The sequence below is a fragment of the Phaethon lepturus genome, unplaced genomic scaffold (genome assembly GCF_000687285.1).
Source record: "Phaethon lepturus isolate BGI_N335 unplaced genomic scaffold, ASM68728v1 scaffold32847, whole genome shotgun sequence".
NCBI lineage: Eukaryota > Metazoa > Chordata > Aves > Phaethontiformes > Phaethontidae > Phaethon > Phaethon lepturus.
The window spans coordinates 20,118-38,999 of NW_010551709.1; the positions used below are offsets into that span (position 1 = coordinate 20,118).

Sequence of the window (18,882 nt, forward strand, 5' to 3'; positions counted from 1 at the left end):
ACAAATGAGTTACAATAATGAATTTCTCTGCAGACAAAAGTGTTATCCTTCCAGGCTGGGAATGGTTTTAAAACTGGTATTTTACTGACCTAGAAATTAATGCAAAAGAAAATCTATGACCTCAAATGCACACCGAAGCTGCACAAAACAGCCACAGCCTGGGAGCCTGAAGTTGCATTTTGCCTGCTGTGCCATTTTGCTCTCCGTCCCTAAAAGTAAGCAAACCTTGCCGTTCCCACCAGACCTGGTGTCCCAGGGCTAAGCCCATGCTGGCACTGACTCACTAGCTGAGGTAGTGAGGAGGGAGCACCTGACCAACATTCGGCTCTCTGCCACCCTCTGCTTGTGCCAGGGGACACCTTCTGGCTTCCTTTGCCCCTTGTCTCCCCCGGGCTGCTTCTTTTGCTTCCTCCTGACCACTCCTCTCCTGTCAGCCCCAGACTCTGAGGGTAGGAAATGCCACTGCCCAAGAGAGCCACGTTAATCTTGGTTATCTCACCCACCTTCCTTCTCCTTTCCTCTGCCATCACCCAGTGGACGGCTGCCCCCAAAGACTTTCTGTGTTTCTGTGGCTGGAGAGGAAAGGGATGTGAACGCATCGCCGTGGGCGGGCAGAGGGTTCTTGGGGAATGCCTGTGCCCTGTCTAAGTGCCTGCGGGTTATCTCCGTGCACCGTGGCGCGTGTGAGCGTGGGGCGCGAGTGCATGGGAGGGAATTGCTGCAGGTGTGGGAGGAGATGGTTGGCCTCATGCACATTTTAGCCCGCGTGGATGCCATGGAGCGCTCATATGATAGGGGGAAGTGGGCTTCTCAGTTTCCTTGCTTTCCCCCAGTTACTGAACCCCAAGCCCTCCAGGCTGCCTCGCAACATGAAAATATGCTTGCAGAACATAAGCACCAGGTAACTCACTCTGGAACATTAAACCCATCTTGGTGAACACCAGCACTTGGACAATCATCCGCACACCTGCTTGCTCTAATGCACCCTTCCAGAGAGGCACGCGGTACAAACAGGCCCAGCACAGCCTGCCCTCCCTTGCTTCTTGTGGGTCACCTTTCCGTGCAACCTCTGGGGAGGATCTCCTCCCCAGTGAACCAGGTTGGGTGGTCCAGGAGAGCAAGGGCACTTCTCCGCTGTCACAGCATCCCATCAGAAACAGCAGGCACAAGCAAAGAACCACAGACAGAGGGGTGGGGGGAAGAGAGCAGGAAGCAGCAGCAGAAGAGCCTCTTTCTTTGTTAGAAGATTTGATGGTAGGCACTGGGGTTTCCCCCAGAGCTGCAGACCTACCTTTGAAGCCTGCTGCTGCCTGTGAGGCCTGGCCCACACCCCCTACGCAAAGCCAGCTCACGCATGGAGTGGGGGAGAGAGGAGGACATCTATTTACCCAAGCTCAAGGTCTCTTCATTGATCAATAAGTTGATGCCATGTCCCTTCAGCTCGGCCTTTGTCCTGCACCGTCCTGCCGCAATGGGTCAGCGCACCCCGTGCAATGGCTTCTTTCTTTTCTGAAATGGAGGTTTCAGAGGCTTGCAGGGGGAGAAGATCTGCAGGCTGAGCAGGGGGATCCTGGAAGAAGTCAGGGTAGGAAGCACCTCCAGCTGTGCAGAGAAGAACAACCCAGGATGCTGGTGCAGATATCTTATGTTGTCCTCCTCGGGGGACAGGGAGTTGCTGAGCAACTGTTGTATTTCTTAGCTACCCTCCTTGGTCCCATTGGAGGGAGAGACAAAACACAGGGTGTGTGCTCCCCAGCACAGGGATGGAGCAGATGCTGGCTGGCAGGTGTAGATTGCTTGAAGGAGAGAAGATGGCAGTAGGTAGCGGGTCCGGTTACCACAATGGTCATGCAGGTGAAAGCAAAGCACGGTGTCTCTCAGTCCTGACCTGCAAGGCTCCCTCTGGTCTTCTCGCTCTTCTCACTGCCCTGTCCCCCGACACTGAGCTCCTCACACTCTGTTGCACCACCTCTCACTCGTCCCTGCAGCATCGACTTTTCTTCTAGCCCCAGGTCCTCCTCACCTACCTTGCCTGTGCCACCTTCTGCTTCCAGCCCCGCAGCTCTGTGTGTGCCCCTTTGTTTTTCACAAAAAGCAACCACACTTTAGCTAGAGCAGAGTAAATAGGGTTATTCTGTCAATAAATGGGTGGAGGGGATGGGGACAGGGATGACTCTTGACCTGGGGCTGAGCTCCAGCTAGTGGCATTGACCTGGGGCTGAGCTCATTTGGGCCAGGACACATTTGGACTCATTTTGGCAGCTGGGCAAGAGATATCTGTTTTCAGCTCTGCTACAGGTTCAGGTTTACTCTGGGACTGCATGAGGACCAAAAGCCATTGCTGTACTTGCCTCATGGTGGATTCTAGCAGATAAATGTTAAATGTGGATGAAAAGCTGCAGTGTTTGGGAATGTGTCAGTGTGGTTATCCCGACTAACTCATTGCTGTACATATGGGAAACTGAGGCATGCAGTGAAAATAAGAAATGCTTTCAGAACTGCTAGAGAGATTTAAGAAATCAGATTTACCTTTAAAAGTTACTTTGAGCCAAAATTTCCCCAGATAACTGGGGACTAGCTGTATCTTTAGGTGTATATGTGTTCATATATGGCTTTCCCAAGCTTACACTATGAGGGCTTACCGCAGTGGGTCAGAATCCAACTGAGGGCATTTCCCAGTGCCAGAGACCTTACTTTTTTGTATCCAACTTTCCTGGAAAGAAGCATCCTTCTTCTCTGGTGTTTTCTACAGAACAAAAAATGTAGAATCTCAATCTGATCTATCTAAGCAAGCATACCACATCTATCACTGCAGGCTTTTGAATCAACCAAGGACCCAAAACCTTGATCAGATCTGACTTCAGAGGAATTCCTTTACTGTATGTACCCTTTACTTTCCGATTCTCCACAGTAAAAAAAAAGGAAGGGATGTGGGAGGGGGCTGAGGGTGATGTTGCCTATTTACGAACAAGGTATCTTGGAAAGAGGGAGATGAGAGATATGACAGTTATCTTTGCTGTCTCCGGGCTTAAGATAAAGAGAGGACTCGTGTCTGTGACTGTTAGCTCAATATTTTCCACACAGTGCCGGCGTTCAGCTTTGGTTTGCCTCTGGTACTGACAGACACCGTCGTAGCACCTTTCTGGGCTTTTGCGAACCACGCGCTGTGCGTTCACATCAGGTTGGGAGGGGACCGCTCCCCGTGTGACATTTCCAAAGAGCTCCTGGGGACCCCGCAGAGGAAGGGCCCTGTATCACTGAAAGTGTTCTGCCTTTGGTATTCACAACATGGGTTACTCACATACGAGACCACATGATCTTGTCTTCCTGGAAGAAAGGTCCGGTTATCGCCAGATCTGATGTCAAGCACTTCCTGCCGCAGCGTGTCACACATTCACACCCAGCGTGGCTGTGAATGCAGTGCTAACAACTTGCCAGGTCGAAAGCTGTCAGCATTTTCAAAAGCAGGGGGAAAAATACTGAACCAGCAGGATGGTCCTCAGGGGCTTGCAGCAGGATCACCTCCAACTCTGCTTTCTGTTTTAGGTGGCTGAGTCCCTTGGGGAAGGGACTAGGAAGGAGGACTATAGGTACATTGGTCTGAGCAAAGCTTTGCCTGTTTAGAAAAGCTGTTAATCCTTTTCCCCCACCCCAAATGACAGAAAAACACTGTAGATTCCTTAACATTTCTTTTATTTACAAAGAGGGAAATTTTTCTTTTGTACTTATCTTAGCAGCAAGAATAATTGGAAGGCTTATGAAGATCTAAATTGGGACAAGATAACCATCTGTACAACAAAGATCCTTGGCCCACATAAGATAGCAAATTGCTCACCAGGGGCAACGGATTCAGTGTCTCTTTTTGAAGTCCATCTGGAGAGATTCTCAAAGTACAGCAAACAGCTGGGCAAGCCTTCTGCTTCCTTATCTGGGAAGCTGTGGGGGTCTTCTTCACCTGCTGTCTCCTGAAGACAAGTCCACTTCTTGATGCAGGTGGTGAAGAAGCTGATGAGAGGAGAGGTATAGCTCCCCCAGCCCTCTCAGCTGCAGGCAGTCTCAACTCTTTTGAGTTGCTCTTTTGAGGTGAAATCCAAGCCAGTGGGTGACCCTGTATCTGGGACTTACAAGGACATTCAGGCTGCATAATGCAAGATCAAGTAACGGTGTGGGACCAGGACAAAGGGGAAGCTCGACTCTTGTACAGAAAAAGGTAGGGAAGAATCAGTTCTGGGTGTTACTCACAGCAGTGACAGAAGTACCAAGAAGTTTGATATCCTTGACCTTTTTGATATAAAAACTCTTAGAAAAAAGATCATTAACACAGGGCTGGTATTTTCCCACTGCTGAATAGTCCAGAAATATGGCAAGAAAGAGGACAGACAGTCCAGATGTTGAATGTAGGGATGGTTGTAACCAGAACAGCTTGTCTTCCTTTGCCTTGCCACTTTTCTTCTGTGGTGTGCTGCTTTTTCTCAACCCAGATCAGCAAATGCAGAGGGCAAAAAGAAAAAAAAAAAAAAAAGTAGTTTTTGCTATGCCCATTCTTTGCGAGTGGACTGAGAGGGTTTTTTTCAGCAAAGGTGCTGATTTGTGGGTTAGTTTTCTGGGCTTATTCACCACATCTTTGCTGCTAATTAGGCAATGGTTTCCCTTGAGCAATGGAAGGAATGGGCAGCACCACTGCGCTGTTTTCCACTAATACAGGATGTGGGATGAACTATTCTGCAATCAGCTTATCATAGTCAAATAACTGTATTTTGCCAGCAGGGCAGACAGGCTTTCGATTTCATGAAAAATATTGCAGCAAGAATGGGAAATCGTGTGCGTTCTTTTTACTGCCATCATCAGACCTGGGGGAAAGAGGGGGGGATTTCCCCAGTATTTTTAACCCAATAATGGGGATTTCTTTTTACACTGCACTGCTTAGACAGCTGACACAGTTGTGGCTCTGAGCTGACCTTAAAGACTTAGGTCTAAAGCTGTACTGAGTAGCTCAGAATGTAATCTCTGATTAAAACTTGAAGTGGGGATATCACAGAAAAAAATTACACCCTTGGTCAATCAAGAGAAGATGTCTTCATTCATTTCATCATTGGGCCCAGCACTGACTGGCAGTGCTACTGTCCCTTGTACAAAATCTCATCTCCACCTCTTCAGGCATTTCTCCCTCCCATTAGAGGTTTTTAGGCTGGGACAAAGCAAATGGACCATGTCCCTACTCAGCGTCAAAGCTGAGTGCTATTTTACACCAAGATGCAGAGCGTGGAAGTGCTGGCACAGCCTCCCACTGGGAGCTGGGAAGGAAAAAACAAGCTGGTGAAGTTTGGGATGGCACTTAAGCAGTGTGGGAAGGGGTTTCTATGCCATTGGATCCAGTAATAGCAGAGAAACAGGTTCAGTTATGAAGGTGAGTCCTTGTTGGCTTATATGCCTAAGAATTAGGCTTCTACATCTCCATTAGCTGTGTAACAACTGAACAGCTTTAATGTGCCTTTATCATTCTCCATTCTTTACTGTCCACTAGCCCAGTTCTCCATGCAAAATGCCCTCTGATTTCCAGCTGTCTGTTTCACTAATGCTTTACCTCGGGAACTAGTGCTACCCATGGTAGCCATCCATGAATTTATACCTTGTCCGTCCTATCCCTTTTCTGTTTTTGCGGCCCTCTAGAGTAACTGTGTTCTCCACCCTCATTAAAGAACTAATGGATTTGATGTTGAAGTCATGTTCATGTCCTGAATAGAAAAACTGTCCACCTAGCTTTCCCTGCAAGGAAGGTCTTTCCCGCCTGTGAGTTTTCTCCAGGCAGATCCTAGACAGGGCAATGGCTGTACTGGCCTTGGAGGTCCCTCAGAGAAAGGTAGGCACCAGTGTTTGGGACCTGGTGGGAGAAGGCTGTTCTGCATGGTTCCTCCTCCTGGCTTTGCCTGAGAGGTGGAGGCTGAGAGAAAGAAGAGGTAGGATGTGTTGCTGCTGTACAGGGGTCAGTTGAAGAGCCTGCCTTCCCACTCCCCTCTGTTACATCAATAGTATTGCTGTCATGCAGGTCTGGTGGGTCAGGAAAGTCAGTGTCCAGCTGGCACAGGGGCTCAGCAGGTTGTAAAGCTGCTTTGTCCACCACCTTCTCATCCTGTTTCTGAACTGGTGTTGGTGAGGTGCATTCACCTGACCAGAGAGCCCCAGAACTAGCCATGACCCGCTGGGCTTCACCTTCTGTCTCTTCCATGAAGGAGCTGTTCTGGAAGCCCCAGGTCGCCTTGATACAGTGAAGGAAGTTGTGGGACAGCACAGGCATGTCCTGTGTCAGTGTGCAGAGGTCTGAGGAGGTGAGAGCATGGTAAGACTCACCATCCTCATTGCCATTGCCCTCCTGGGTGAAAGGCTCATAGGTGAAGTAGACCTGACAGGGCTCGATCTCAAAGGAGTTAGGAAGGTGGAAGAAGAAGTAACCTTGGTTGGTGAAGCAGCTGGATACAGAGTGACCACTGGTTTCTAAGGGAGGATCAGGAGTCAGGGTTCCCTTGGAAAGTAGAAACTGGGAGTCCTGGTCATTCTTCTGCATCACCTCGAGTATGGAGATCTCTGGGGTTGTGCTGTTGACACAGTAGGAAGATGTGGAGAATGGGGAGGAGAGCCATTTCTAATTAGGAAGAAACACAGGAGAGAGACTGTTATGCCCAAAGTACATTCAGTGAGGAATCAAATGTTTCTTCTCCTAAGCGCCCACAGCAATCCAATGACCTTTTCTCTGTCCAAGCAAGAGTTGCCAGAGGTGGTGGGGAGGGAAATTCATATTCACAATGTCTCATTTGCAGCATTTTCAGAGAAAGTATATCTTTCTGTCACTTTGAAATCAAGAGCAGATCTTGCAAGCCTATGTTTTGAGATTTCTGGAGGGGGGAACAGAAGATGGAGGATTAAAGTGAAAGAAAGAAAAAAAAATTACAAGACCATAAGATGAAGTGAAGGTAGAAACATGAAAAGTAGTATTGAGATGCATTTCATGCAATCTATTCCTAAGTGCTGAACCAGTTTCTGCTACATCTACATGGCCCTACGCAGATTTCTTGTCTAAAGTACTTTTCCAGTCCCCTCATGCCTAGATTTCCATACTCACTATGAGTGACATCCTGCAGTGCATCCTCATCCTTAAAAATAAATTGGTTTCAATGATATCCAACTTTATTGCCTTTATGGCCAGTAAAGCAAATTTTTCTAACTCTTTTTGCATTGAGAAAGTGTCTTCAGCGCCTGCTGCACACCTCTGCCCCCCACTCTGCACTCTTCCCCTGTAGTTTAAGCTTTCTAAGGCTTTTTACACTTAGGCTTTTCCAAAGTTTTGCTGCCGTCCAGACCCTCTGCAGTTTGTTTCCATCCTTCTTAAAGCAAGATGCCTCTTGGGATCACCTCCCACGTCTTGCATCTGACACTCCCTTTAATACTGCACAGAGTGGTAATTGCCTCCTTGCAGCTGCCCATACTCACGGAGAGATTAGGGGAAGGGAGAAAGTGGGGGTGGAGAAAGAAGGGAAAGAAACAACAAGAATGCAGAAAACAGCTACGTGCCATCCAGCATGATGGCAATTCACATTAGGAGCCAAGGAAAGGCTCACAGCCAGGAGGAGGGGATCACAGCGGGAAATCTGGGGAAGAGCTGAGCAGCCTAGGGCAGGCAGGGAGGGACCGAAGTGGGGTGGAAGGGGATCTGAGGGGCCAGGCTCCCTCCCGCAGTTCCCTTGGTTTCTCTCAGACTCCCCGTTAGGGTTTGTGAGGTTTGTGTGGTTTGCCGTTTCTCGGTTCTGTAATTAGAGACGTCTCAGCCGAGTCTCATGTTTTAGAAGGTCAGAAAATAAAACTCGAGCGGAGAACGAGCAGCTGGTGCTACAGCCACATGTGTCATGTGTGCACATGTAGGTCTGACAACTGGCTGTCTGTCCCGGGCGTGTGCAGCTGGACCCTCCTTTCCCTTATTTCTCCCCCATAACCACATGGCTCCATCCCCAGTCCCATACCTGAATGTCACCTCCGTGAACCGAAACCAGTGGGGGAAAGAACTTTTTGGGGTCTGGGATGTGAATCTTCAGGATCTTCTTAAACCTTGAGAAAAGAGGATGAGAAGGAGGAATGAAGCAGGGCCTGATCCTGACCAATCTGGCACTGTGGTGGGGGTAGAAGAGAGCATCGCAGCTCCTGGGCACTACCCTGGCATGGGGGAGAGGTAAAATAAGAACAAGCCTGAGGGCTCTCCTTGCTCTTGAGTGGCCTGAAACGCAGTAGCTGACAGATGAGAGGCATAGACATGAAGCAGTTAAACCTGGCACTGGAAAATACACTTCCCTCAGCCTTTTCCCTGGGGAAGCACAACCAGGTTTCACTGGTTTCTTCCTTGCCTTGGCTGGTCACCGTAACCTCTCCACCTGCCTCCCCAAGTCCCTGTCCTGATGACAAGCTCGGCAGGTCTCCCTTGTTTCCAAGCTCCAGCTGCTGTGAGCTGCCCCCTCTTTGCTTTGTTGCCACCACAACGACTCAGAGGACCGCATGGCCTGAGCGGGACCATCCCTGGCAAAGCTGTGCCACAACTCTCTGCCCTGTTAGCAGGGTGCTGCATGGTGTAGCTAGGACACACTGGCCATGCAAGACATGTGAGCATGCCTTGCATCAGTCCAGAGGCTTCTACTTTACTGGAACCAGCGTGTTGTCATCCTGAGGCAGCATGAAGTGATCTAATCTGTTCCTCAGTCCTTCAGAGAGGTTGGCTGATCCTGTCAGCTCTTTGCTGAAGCTTTGCTGTGGGATGCTCTGAGGAAAGAGCCTCCTGACCTCTGGAGGCAATCAGTGTACTCCCTGAAGCATAAGAATTTGCTAGTTCTTGCATATAAACTACCTTACATCACTGCAGATGCTATTTTTATTCATGCATGTCTAATCCTTCCTTGGATCTTACCTCAGCATTATCCTTCATCCAATTCCCCCAGGTTAATTATACTCTGTGGAGAAAGGAGGCCTTTTTATCTCTCTCTATGCCACATAGTTAGCACTTCCTCACCTTTGTATTATGACTCAAGGTAAAACACAGCAACCAGTGACTTTCTCAGTATCCATCTTCCTTCAACATGCTTCTCCTTCTTTCCTCACAGAGAAGCCATCCAGCCTCTGCTGCCTCATCCCTGAGAATATTTCTCCCTGCTCCCTGCCATGAACATCAGCACCCTGCTTCTTTGGCCCTGTCCTGTGATGAAAAACCTGTGGCCATTTCTAACCTTGCCATGCTGGCAGGTCACTCTCTGTATTACTGCATGGGGTAACCTTGTGAGACACTTTCAGTCCTGAATAAAAGAAGTGTCTGGGTAGAAATGCTGGCAAAGAGAACTTTAAAGCATTGTGTAGATGTTTACCAGCATGTGATGAGACACTTTCAGGACTGCACAGGCCAGGGAGAGTTTTGTACTCACTCAGGAGTTCTGCTCACAGACCTAATGTCCTGCTGGAGTGTTTAAATGAGAAGGTACCTAGGCTTGCTTGGTCCTCCCCTCTGCTCAACCCGCTGGCCTGCTTTTTAAGAGGCAATTTTGGTGCACCCCTGACAGGGAACACCCTGGGCAATGGAAGTGCAGAGGCAGCTGTTTTTAATTCAGCCAGGGCATGGCACCAGGTCACAGGAGTGTGGCACGATATGATGATGGTGGTGAAACCACATCATCTTGGGTAGTGACATATCTCCCCAGACAAATGTCAGCCTTAAAAGGTTGGGCTATAAACCATATTTTTAAGTCACTCTCTATCCTGAGTAACACCAAGTGAAAAATAACCTGGGTTTTGAGAAGACACACAAGATACAGGAGAAGAACAGAGAGGAAAACTTGATTCTCATTTACCATTTCAGGGTCCGTAAGTTAATGAGGAAGGCAGTCCCAATGATCACGAAGATGCAAGTGCTCGCTATAAGAGCTGGCAGGACTGGCCGGGATGTTTCTGCAAGATGAGAGAGAAAAGGGAGTTGCTGTGAAAATTTAGCCAAGATTCTGGAGGTAGGAGCTGTTCTGTGGCTGTTCAAGGTGATCAAAGTGGGTCTTTATTACAATTTTATATAATATTAAAGTATTATATAAAATTATAACATACAGGTCAGATAAATGAGTTCTGGTGTGTTGTGTAGGATGCCTTTGAGCTGATATGCATTTCAGAGTCTCCTTGGCATTGCTTAATAGATAATTTGTGCTGAACAGCTTGAACTCCCTGTTCATAACAGCAGCACAGCTGGGGGTTGCCACAGATGAGGTGCCACAGTCTACTGGTTGATGTGCCCATCAACCTGTCTGTCTTATTGCAAAGGAAAGCAGGGAGTCCTAAAATCAGCTTAAGTGGGATTGGAGACTTGAAACAGCATTATGAGTCAGTGGGGGAGACAGAGTCATGGGGTTCATGAGTCTTTGAGAAGACAGGAGGACCAAGGATGAAGAAAGCTAGGGTTCAAGGGGCTGGCTTCTTTGCAGAGCTGTAGGAAAGCTTTAGGAGGTTAGGAAGTTTACAACTTTCCACCACATTTTAGTACTTGGATTGTAGGGTTAGGAGAAAAAGACTGAGTTCCCAAATTGCCCGTGCTGCCAGCACTCAGGCTTATCTGGCACCATCTCAAACTTTTCTTAACCTGTCCCTTTCATATACATCTCTCCAGTGCACGTTTGCTTGGTCTTGCTATTCTGGTGCTTGTCTCCTCTGCCTGCCCCCTCACCGCCCTCTACCTTAGAGTCCCTTGGTCTGGGCCTGCAGAGCATCTCTGGAGTAGTTTTGAGAGAGCAGAGAAACATCAAAGGAGGAGAAGACATTTTTAGGACATTCTTCCTTTGCCTGTCCTTGAGATGCTACTCAGATCACTTTGTCTCCTCTGCCTCTGGTACCCTGGTTATCTTTGGGTCTTGGTTGCTATGACAACTGGTTGCGGTTGTATCCTATTCATTGACATCACACACTGACAAAATTTGATCGCTACAGCAACAGAGTGCCCTTTCTAAACATAGCTCCTCTGTTTATACCAGCACCAGGTAGGTATGTCAGCACAACAGGGAGGGGCTGAGCAGGGGCAGAGTGGGGATGACATGAGAAGGAATAACCTCTATCTGCTTATTTTTTGGAAAAGAAATGACAGAGAGCACAGCCAATGACTCACTGAAGAGACTTGCTCAGGGCACTGTCTTTCAAGGCTGGAGATGTCCTCTGTGCTGTGGTTCATAGCAATGACTGAGGCAAGTGTCATCAGACCTTTTTGGAAGGGACTTAACATGCGTGTAAGCCTCTTCCATTCCCTGTGAGACTTTGCTTCCGAGGCTCAGGTGTCCTTTTGTTCAGGAGCTGAGTGCTCAGTTTCACTGCATTTCATTGATCAATGGCTCCAACAAACTGGGCCATTTTAGAAAGCTGGATTTATGTTCCTAGGTCACATTAGCACCTGGGAAAATGCCAGTCCTGGGCGCTGCTTCTGCAGGTCAGACATCTGGCCTTACTGCTCTGGGGAAGTAGTCCCTGATTTACATCTTGTGGCTTTTGCCTGGCTTCTGGAAGTCAGAGGGGCTCCAACCTTTCTATTGCTCTATGGTCAACATAATCCTCCCTGCCCATCTTCCTCCAGCTTCTCAGCCTGCTTTGGCCCTTCTTCCTTGTTTTGCTGTTTTCCCTGAGTCCCCATTTTCCCCTCCAAGTCAGACTGCCTGACTCTGATCCTTACGGTCAGCATGTGTCCTCCACAGTATTGTCTCGCTCCAGTCGCTCCACACGCCTTTGTAGGTACTTGAGGCACTTGGTCTTGCACGGACAGCTGCCTCATATTTCAAGTCAGGTGAGAGGCTCTCAAACACCACCCACATCTGGTCCTGCATGATGGTGAAGTTCCTGGCCTCCTGGGAGTAGGGCAAAATTAGAGCATCAACACCCTGGCTTACAGCCTCACATACCCATCTCTTCCTGGGTCAGGCCCTCAGAGAGGACCTGTCTCAGATCCCTACAGCTCGTGCACTGCTTTTTCACCCTGGAGGAAAATTCTTCTTTGCCTTGCTTTTTTCATCCCTTTCAGGTCTGTCCTGGAGCTGTCTGGATTTCTTTGTGATAGCACTAAGTAAAATAAGATTTCCATCTGCCTCCATGTCATCACCAAACACTGGCAGCGCGTAACACAGATAAAAGTGTGGGGTGTCATCCACCCTCCAGCTTTGCCAAAATTGGTTTCATCCTGAGGGGAGGCCCAGGAGCAAGTCCTGGGTGACTTAAAGAAGATGAGGATGCATATTGTGACAGGTCCCAATGCCCCACTCTGTACTCACCTCCCAGGACTGACTCGTGGTTCGGTACCGTATTTGGTATTCCCGCTCCCCATCCAAATAGTGAGAGGAAATATTCAGGCTCCATGTTAAGTTGTAAGTGTTTTCAGTCTTGGTAACCAGCTGAAGATTTCCCGGAGGTCTCAGCTTTACTGGAAAGAGAGAAGGAGCAGGGCAGATACCTCCACACTGTCTGTCCATAACAGGACTCCACCCCAAATGCCACCACAGTAGGGTTGGTGTCTCGGCTGTGCTCACAGACTCCAGCTAGCCATGGCCACGTGGGACAGTTAGTGAGTTCCCCCTCTCTGTTCCTCCTTCTTCCCTGCTGTCACTGATGGCCAAAGACCTGTTTTCTCTGGACTATGTTAAAGGCAGCTCCTCCCGTGAGCCTGTGAGAGTGGCCCCTGCAGCCAATGCAATCAATCCCACATGGCCATGCCTCCTATCTTCTAGGGGTGATCCACAAGGCAATTGTACGGACAGGAATGGAGCATGGTTGGGGAGACAGCTGCTTCCCAGCTGCTCTTTCAGAGAGCTACAGCCGCAGGGGAAGGAGTCACAGAGACTGTCTAGACTGATCCTTCCCAATTCCTGACTCCAGCCATGCCTTCTTATGCCTCACCTTGCAGCAGCTCTATTAGATGTCTCCTTGAGGCAGGTAAACCCACACATGCAGCAAAAAAATGACCCAAGCAGATGTTTTTCTGCTGGATTAGTGAGTTTAATCCTGTCAGCAAAGATTGATGGATGCCAAAGCTGGCTTAAAGGAGGGTGGAAACACATATCTGGTAAGAGGGGCAGAGGAAGAGCAGAAAGACTTTCCCTGCTTCTTGCAGCATGCATTTTTCAGGAGGTCAGCTGAGCTGTCATTGCCTGTTTGAAGCCAGAACTCCTAGTGCAAAGCACTCTCATTTAACAGTGTCCCAGATGCAGGACAGGAAATGGCTGGCATGATACTGCATCTTAGAGGTGCAAGTGTCAGGAGTCAGCGTGGTTCATGTGCACTAGTTGTAGCAGGGGAGAAGGAAAAGACACAAGTCTAAAATCAGCTATGGGTGTTGCATGGCGGTTGGGGTCCCCTATGGGATGGATGGGAAAGAGAAATTAGCTATCACTTCGTGGGGAAGCTTCAGAGGCTGCAAGACATATAAGTACTCACTATTTGCAAGTGGACTGAAATCTGCTATTTCCACAGGTATAGACCTATTCCCTCCAATCTGGCAATGGACAGACATGGTAAGACGGTCTGCAGTGGTGAAGCATTGAGTCTGCAAGGAAAATTTACCATTAGTGACACTGAAGCCTCATCAATAAGCATTCATATTTCTAAGAATTGCCTATGTATAAGAGGTTTAGGAATACTTGACAATAAATATGGATTATATTTGTGGCTGAAAGTCATAAGCTTTGGTGGTGAGTGAGGAACCAAAGATTTATACTTCATGTAGTTAGATTTTTTTTTGTTCATTGACAAGAAGGACACAAAATATTGTGATCTGCTAGTTTGCTAGGATCGCTGTATGTTCTGGCTAAGCAGGGAAGAAGTTACTTTCTGGAATATAATGAGAAAAAATATTTTTACTAAAACATTTTGTGTTCATTGGTAAGATTGAAAGACAGTATTAAATATTATTCTTGAAATGGCAATGATACTGAAGGGCCATGTACATCATACAGTATTGAATAACCAATAAGGAAATTAGCTTGATTAGAAAGAAAAGGTTTTGAAGGTGTTTACCAATTCCACTATTTGTCTTTGCACATGAGATGCAAATGTAAGAATGCTTGTTTGCCGTTTGAACTTGTGACTTTATCAATAAGGAACATTAGTTCATATTTGGGTGGGTTTTTTTCTGAAAACACAAAGGCTACAGTAATTATGGATATGACTGAAGGAAGTACATAATGAGTCTAAAAAAAGACTGATTTAAATAAAGAATAATAGATAGAGGATTTGCATCACCATTAGCTCCAGTGATGTGTTGTGGCTGCATCTTGCATTTGACACATCTAACCAGGCTTCACAGTAGTTAATGATCTGGAAAATGGTACTGACCTCTTCAAGGAAAATGAGGTCAAGAGGTGACCTCAGAGCTGGTGGTGATGTCCATCACTCATCAGTGGAGGGGATTAGGGCCAAATCCAGGTAACCGAGACATGGGACACTCCATGTGATCTGTCTGTCCTGCACCTCTTATTCATGTGTCAGGTCAGCATGGTCCAGCTCACAATGAAGCCAATCCTCCCAGCAGGGGAACCCACAAGGGCAATGCATTGTCAGCAACACACAACTTCAAGTACAACCCCAGAACTGGAGTCAAGGATTAGGTTTGGGCTTTTTATACTGCTCTTGGGTGTCACACTGTTTATACACCCAAAATTCACATACAAATCTCTTCCACCTTGTCATTAGCCAGGACATCCAAGATTAATTACTCACATTATTGTTTTTGCTGAAGGTCTTGATGCATCTTCTCAGTCCTGTCATGTGTTCTACCTTGAGTAATTCACAGTGCTCCTTGAATTTTTCATGTAAGGGAAATAACCTGGGTTTTAAGCAGGAGAACTCCAGTGAGCTGGGGAGGCTGTTTTGTATTTAGTCAAACTTCATGTAGCACTAAAGGCCTTTCAAAGCATCTTGCATCCTACCACATTTGCTGAACAGGTTAAAGCAAGGATGTAATCCCATTTTCCCTCCCCACTGCATCACTCAGACAAATTTTGTGTGCTGGCACATGGACAGTCAATGCATCCCAGTTATTTCAAGCCAAAGATAACAGTAGGTTTCCAGTTTCCAAGTCTTCACAAAACCCTCTTACTACCTTCTCTGCTTCCTGTTGATATCAGAAGGCATGCAGAGCCCAAACACACCTTCTGCCCAAAACTGCGCCAGCGTGGCCCTGGGAGACGGGTACCTGTTTCAGCCCCTCTAGGGTTTACAGGTCTCCTTCAAGCCACTGACAGTCCTGTAGGATCTCAGATACCAAGTGAGATGTATCTTCTGAACCAGGTCAGATCCCAGTCAGCCAGGACCGTACGTCAAACTTGGCAGCACTACACCGTGACCTCTATTCTGTTCTGACAAGTGTGGCTGGACAGCCTAAGCTGAGCTATAGCATAGGGGATGACGGGGGGGGAGAGCATCCATGGGGTTGCAGCTGAGGGGGTATCAGACTGAGCTGGCTGCTCCAGCTGTAAGGTCAGATCAAGCCTGCTGATGGCTGGGAGAAGTGGTGTCCTGGAGCCCTGGTCAAGCAATGGCACAGTCCCAAATCCAGCACAAATTCCATCCCCAGCCCTCGTGATTCAGTCCCATGGAGCAACAGAAATGTTTTGGCTCTCTCAGTCCATGAACCAGGCCCCAGAATATATTTGCCAATCTCACCACATTGGAGATGTCTCTATGACAGTCAGGGGCAACCCACCCACTGCCAGAATCACACTGAGCTTCTCCTTATAGCAGGCACCCAGGGAAGCCCTGGCGTAGGCTGGTAAGTCTCTTGGCTGGAGATATCATACTTGGAGACCACAGAGACTCAGCCAGCCCCCACTGCGGTACTAGTCACACATCTACCCCTCTGCTGGGAGATGTGTGGGAGAGGAAAAAATCATGAACCAAGACAGGTGAAAGGGTCGGGGGAGATAAGGGGAAAAATATTTTCCTTCATTTATTGTCACTCAGGGTGCAACATCCCAGCTCATCCTGGAAATGGGTAAATGGCCCCTGTATGACTTTAATTCTACGTCTCTCTGCCCCCATCTCTATATATTCTCCTTTCCATTGAAAATGAAGTCCAGAGGGTGGCTATCAAGGAAAAGGGGTTTTTTGAAAATGAAGCACGGAAACAGCTATGGAGCTGGAAGATGAGCTGTGCTAGACCATTTGCGATCATCAAATTGCAAACACTGTTTGAGCAGTGGCCAGCATCTCAGCCCAGGTGGGGTCAGAGACGGAGCTCAAGGCAAAGCCCCTCGGCTGTGTGACTCCACTACACCTGGCCTGGGGAGCAGGAGCCTACATTTATGTTGTCGTAAACTTTCCAGGACACTTTTCATTCAAAGCATTAGCTTTCCTCAGCTTCTCCAATCACCCACCTGTCACAAAAAGCTAACTTCGATAAAATCTCCAGCTGGCACGGTGCTTCAACCAGGTCCCTGCCTGGGTTCCAGTCGCAGAAGAGAGCCGCCCGCGAGTCATACCAACAAGTTAGGCTGGAGGTGCCTGCCAGCAGAGAAGGGATGGACAGCAGCGTGGCTGAATTAGCAATGATGGCATTAACCATCACCTTGGACAATTCTGCCCCATCCAAAACTACAGACTGACTCCTCTGCTGGATAACTGTCTGCAAGTAAGAAAGGCAGAGCCCCTCATTTTGTGTCCTTGGAGGTTGATGTGCTCACACGAGACCTTTAACTGCTGCAGCCTCCTCTGGCTGTACGTTACGAACACGAGCACTGCACAGCCACAGACCGTGGCACGCACACTCCTCCAGCTGACCCCCTCCCTGCCCGCCCCGCTGGCACGGGTGAAGGGGACCACTTCTTACCTTGTGCCGAGTCTGATGCCCGTGAGAGAGGCGTGAGGCTGAACAGCCAGAGGTGACACAGAAACAGCAAAGAAGGCTTCATCTGTACTGGTGACACACTGAAAGAGGGAAGACACCCCCCCAACATAGCAATGCAAATTAGGAAGATGTCATCTCACAGGAGGCATCCACTGTCCCAGGGCAGGGCTCAAAGCCAGTGCCAATCTTCCAGGCTCAAAAACTCCTACCCCTTTCCACTGTGGAGTCTGTGCTTTTCCCTCAGCACCTCATCATTTTCCTGCCTTGGGTGCTTTGCTCAACACTGAAACCATTCGCCGTGCAACACAGATATTGTGTATACAGCAGCATGTATTGTTCAGGCTGCTTGCTGACTCAGGTAGAGAATGCTGCTTTGGTTGTGCACGACTTGCTTTTTGAAGAGCTTCTTTTTTTGGTAAGCCCTAGGGCTGAAATAACTAGGTGCTTGCTGAGTAAGAGGGGTCTCTGGCTGCAACTGACAAAAGTTAGTTGCGGAGCTTACGTCTTAGGAGGTAGATTTTGAATGGTTTGTTTGGGACAGGGGAGTAAAGCAGGGAGAAGAAGGAGTTTACCAGGTTCTGGAAAGTCAAGGCTTTGGTAAAAGGCTTGGTAAAGCCTTGGCTTGTATTGAAGTTATACAGGGGCCATTTATCACAAAATATTACATAGTCACACACAAACCATGCACCATCCTTGCCAAGCAGACCTGGCACTGCCTTGGAAGGAGCCATACTTCTAGGTGTAGCAGAAAATTTGGGCTTAATTAACAGAAAATTGCAAATAATTAGGAAACTCTGCAGCACCCCTCATCCTCCCATGGCACCCAGGGAGATTCCTTGTCTTACAAAGCCTGTAAAGCCATGCTCCATGTTAGACAGACGGGGCTTACAGGCTTCTCATCCAAGCCTCCCCTGCTCCCCATCCACCTGGACACCCATACCTTGAGGTCTGCCTCTGCCCACAGGAGAAGGGACCACCTTCACCTCTCAGCAAGCTTGGAGCCCAGGCAGGGCTGAGCAAAGCAAGACAGTCCCGCTGGGCGCTGCTGGGACTGCCAGGGGAGCGGGAAGAGAGGGCTTATAAAGGGCTGGCATGAGGCATACTGTCAATTCCCGTTGTGATAAAAGATTAGGTTCAGAGGAAGAAAAACATGACGACAACGCATTAACAGACAAAGAGGAGAGAAAGAGAGAGCAAGAAAGCAGGCGGCGTGGTTGTGAGATGTGGGGTATGATTTGAGAGGACTGTGGAGAGACAGAGAGATAAATACTTGCTCAGCCCTCCCCAACGGCGAGATTCAGTTTGTCAGACCGAAACTCCTTCCAAGACGCTTTTCAGATCAGCCACCCCCATGCAGGAGGGAGCTGGCATCACCCCCGTTACCTTCTGGCTCCAGGCACCCAGCGGTCCAGATGAAGGGAGTCCCCAGGGACCAGGTCGTGGGGTTGGATGGAAGCAGGTGCTGGATGTCAAACTGTGAGGGGAATGGGGAGAGGGAAAAGGGAGAGGGATGGAGGGGGATATCCTAGCTCAGTCCATGTCCAGGTGTCAGCCAGCGCTGCTGGCACGCGAGGAGAGGTGCCTCTAGCCCAGCAGTTCTGCTGTGGAGCTGTTCCTCTCGTATGTGCTCGGTCTCTCTCTGTCTTCTCCCTCTCACCTTTGCACAGGAAGCTGCCGCTCACTTGCCTTGTCAGACTGATACGAGGCCCTGAAGTATCGAAAAGGCTAGCAAGGCCGAGAATAAAAAGCCCCAAACCACGTCCTACTTCCTGCTGGTAAGGCAATAGGTGCAGAAACAGGGGTGGAGGGATCAGGTGTTAGCTTGCAGTGCTGACATATACTGGGACCAGTTTGTAGCTATTGCTGGGAGGCAAGACAGAGAGAAGGACCTGTCCTCTTGCGACACTGGCAAGAGTCCCATAGCTTCCTCTTTCAGACACCCAATCAGATCACTCATGTCGCTCTCAGGGTCTGCACACATGCACAGATCACTTTGAAACTGG

The 18,882-nt window shown here is 48.5% G+C and overlaps 1 protein-coding gene across 1 annotated transcript; it reads right to left on the reverse strand.

Moving 5' to 3' along the window:
- Positions 1–5,812: 5,812 nt before the first annotated feature.
- Positions 5,813–16,943, reverse strand: IL2RB (interleukin 2 receptor, beta). Its single transcript, XM_010291004.1, has 9 exons — positions 16,862–16,943; positions 16,410–16,536; positions 14,755–14,860; positions 13,474–13,582; positions 12,315–12,463; positions 11,723–11,894; positions 9,876–9,972; positions 8,013–8,097; positions 5,813–6,640 (listed from the first exon to the last, which is right to left on the reverse strand). The coding sequence occupies exons 1-9, from the start codon at positions 16,941–16,943 to the stop codon at positions 5,813–5,815; spliced, it is 1,755 nt and encodes a 584-aa protein (XP_010289306.1).
- Positions 16,944–18,882: the final 1,939 nt, after the last annotated feature.

Bases quoted from the DNA above. Each gene is read 5' to 3' on its own strand.
- IL2RB (XM_010291004.1), bottom strand. From the start codon at position 16,943: ATGAAGCCTTCTTTGCTGTTTCTGTGTCACCTCTGGCTGTTCAGCCTC. The intron at 16,537-16,861 runs GTAAGAAGTGGT...CTCTGCTGGCAG, and splicing joins GGCATCAGACTCGGCACAAG to GCACCTCCAGCCTAACTTGT. The intron at 13,583-14,754 runs GTGAGTAATTAA...TTTTCCTTGCAG, and splicing joins CCTTCAGCAAAAACAATAAT to ACTCAATGCTTCACCACTGC.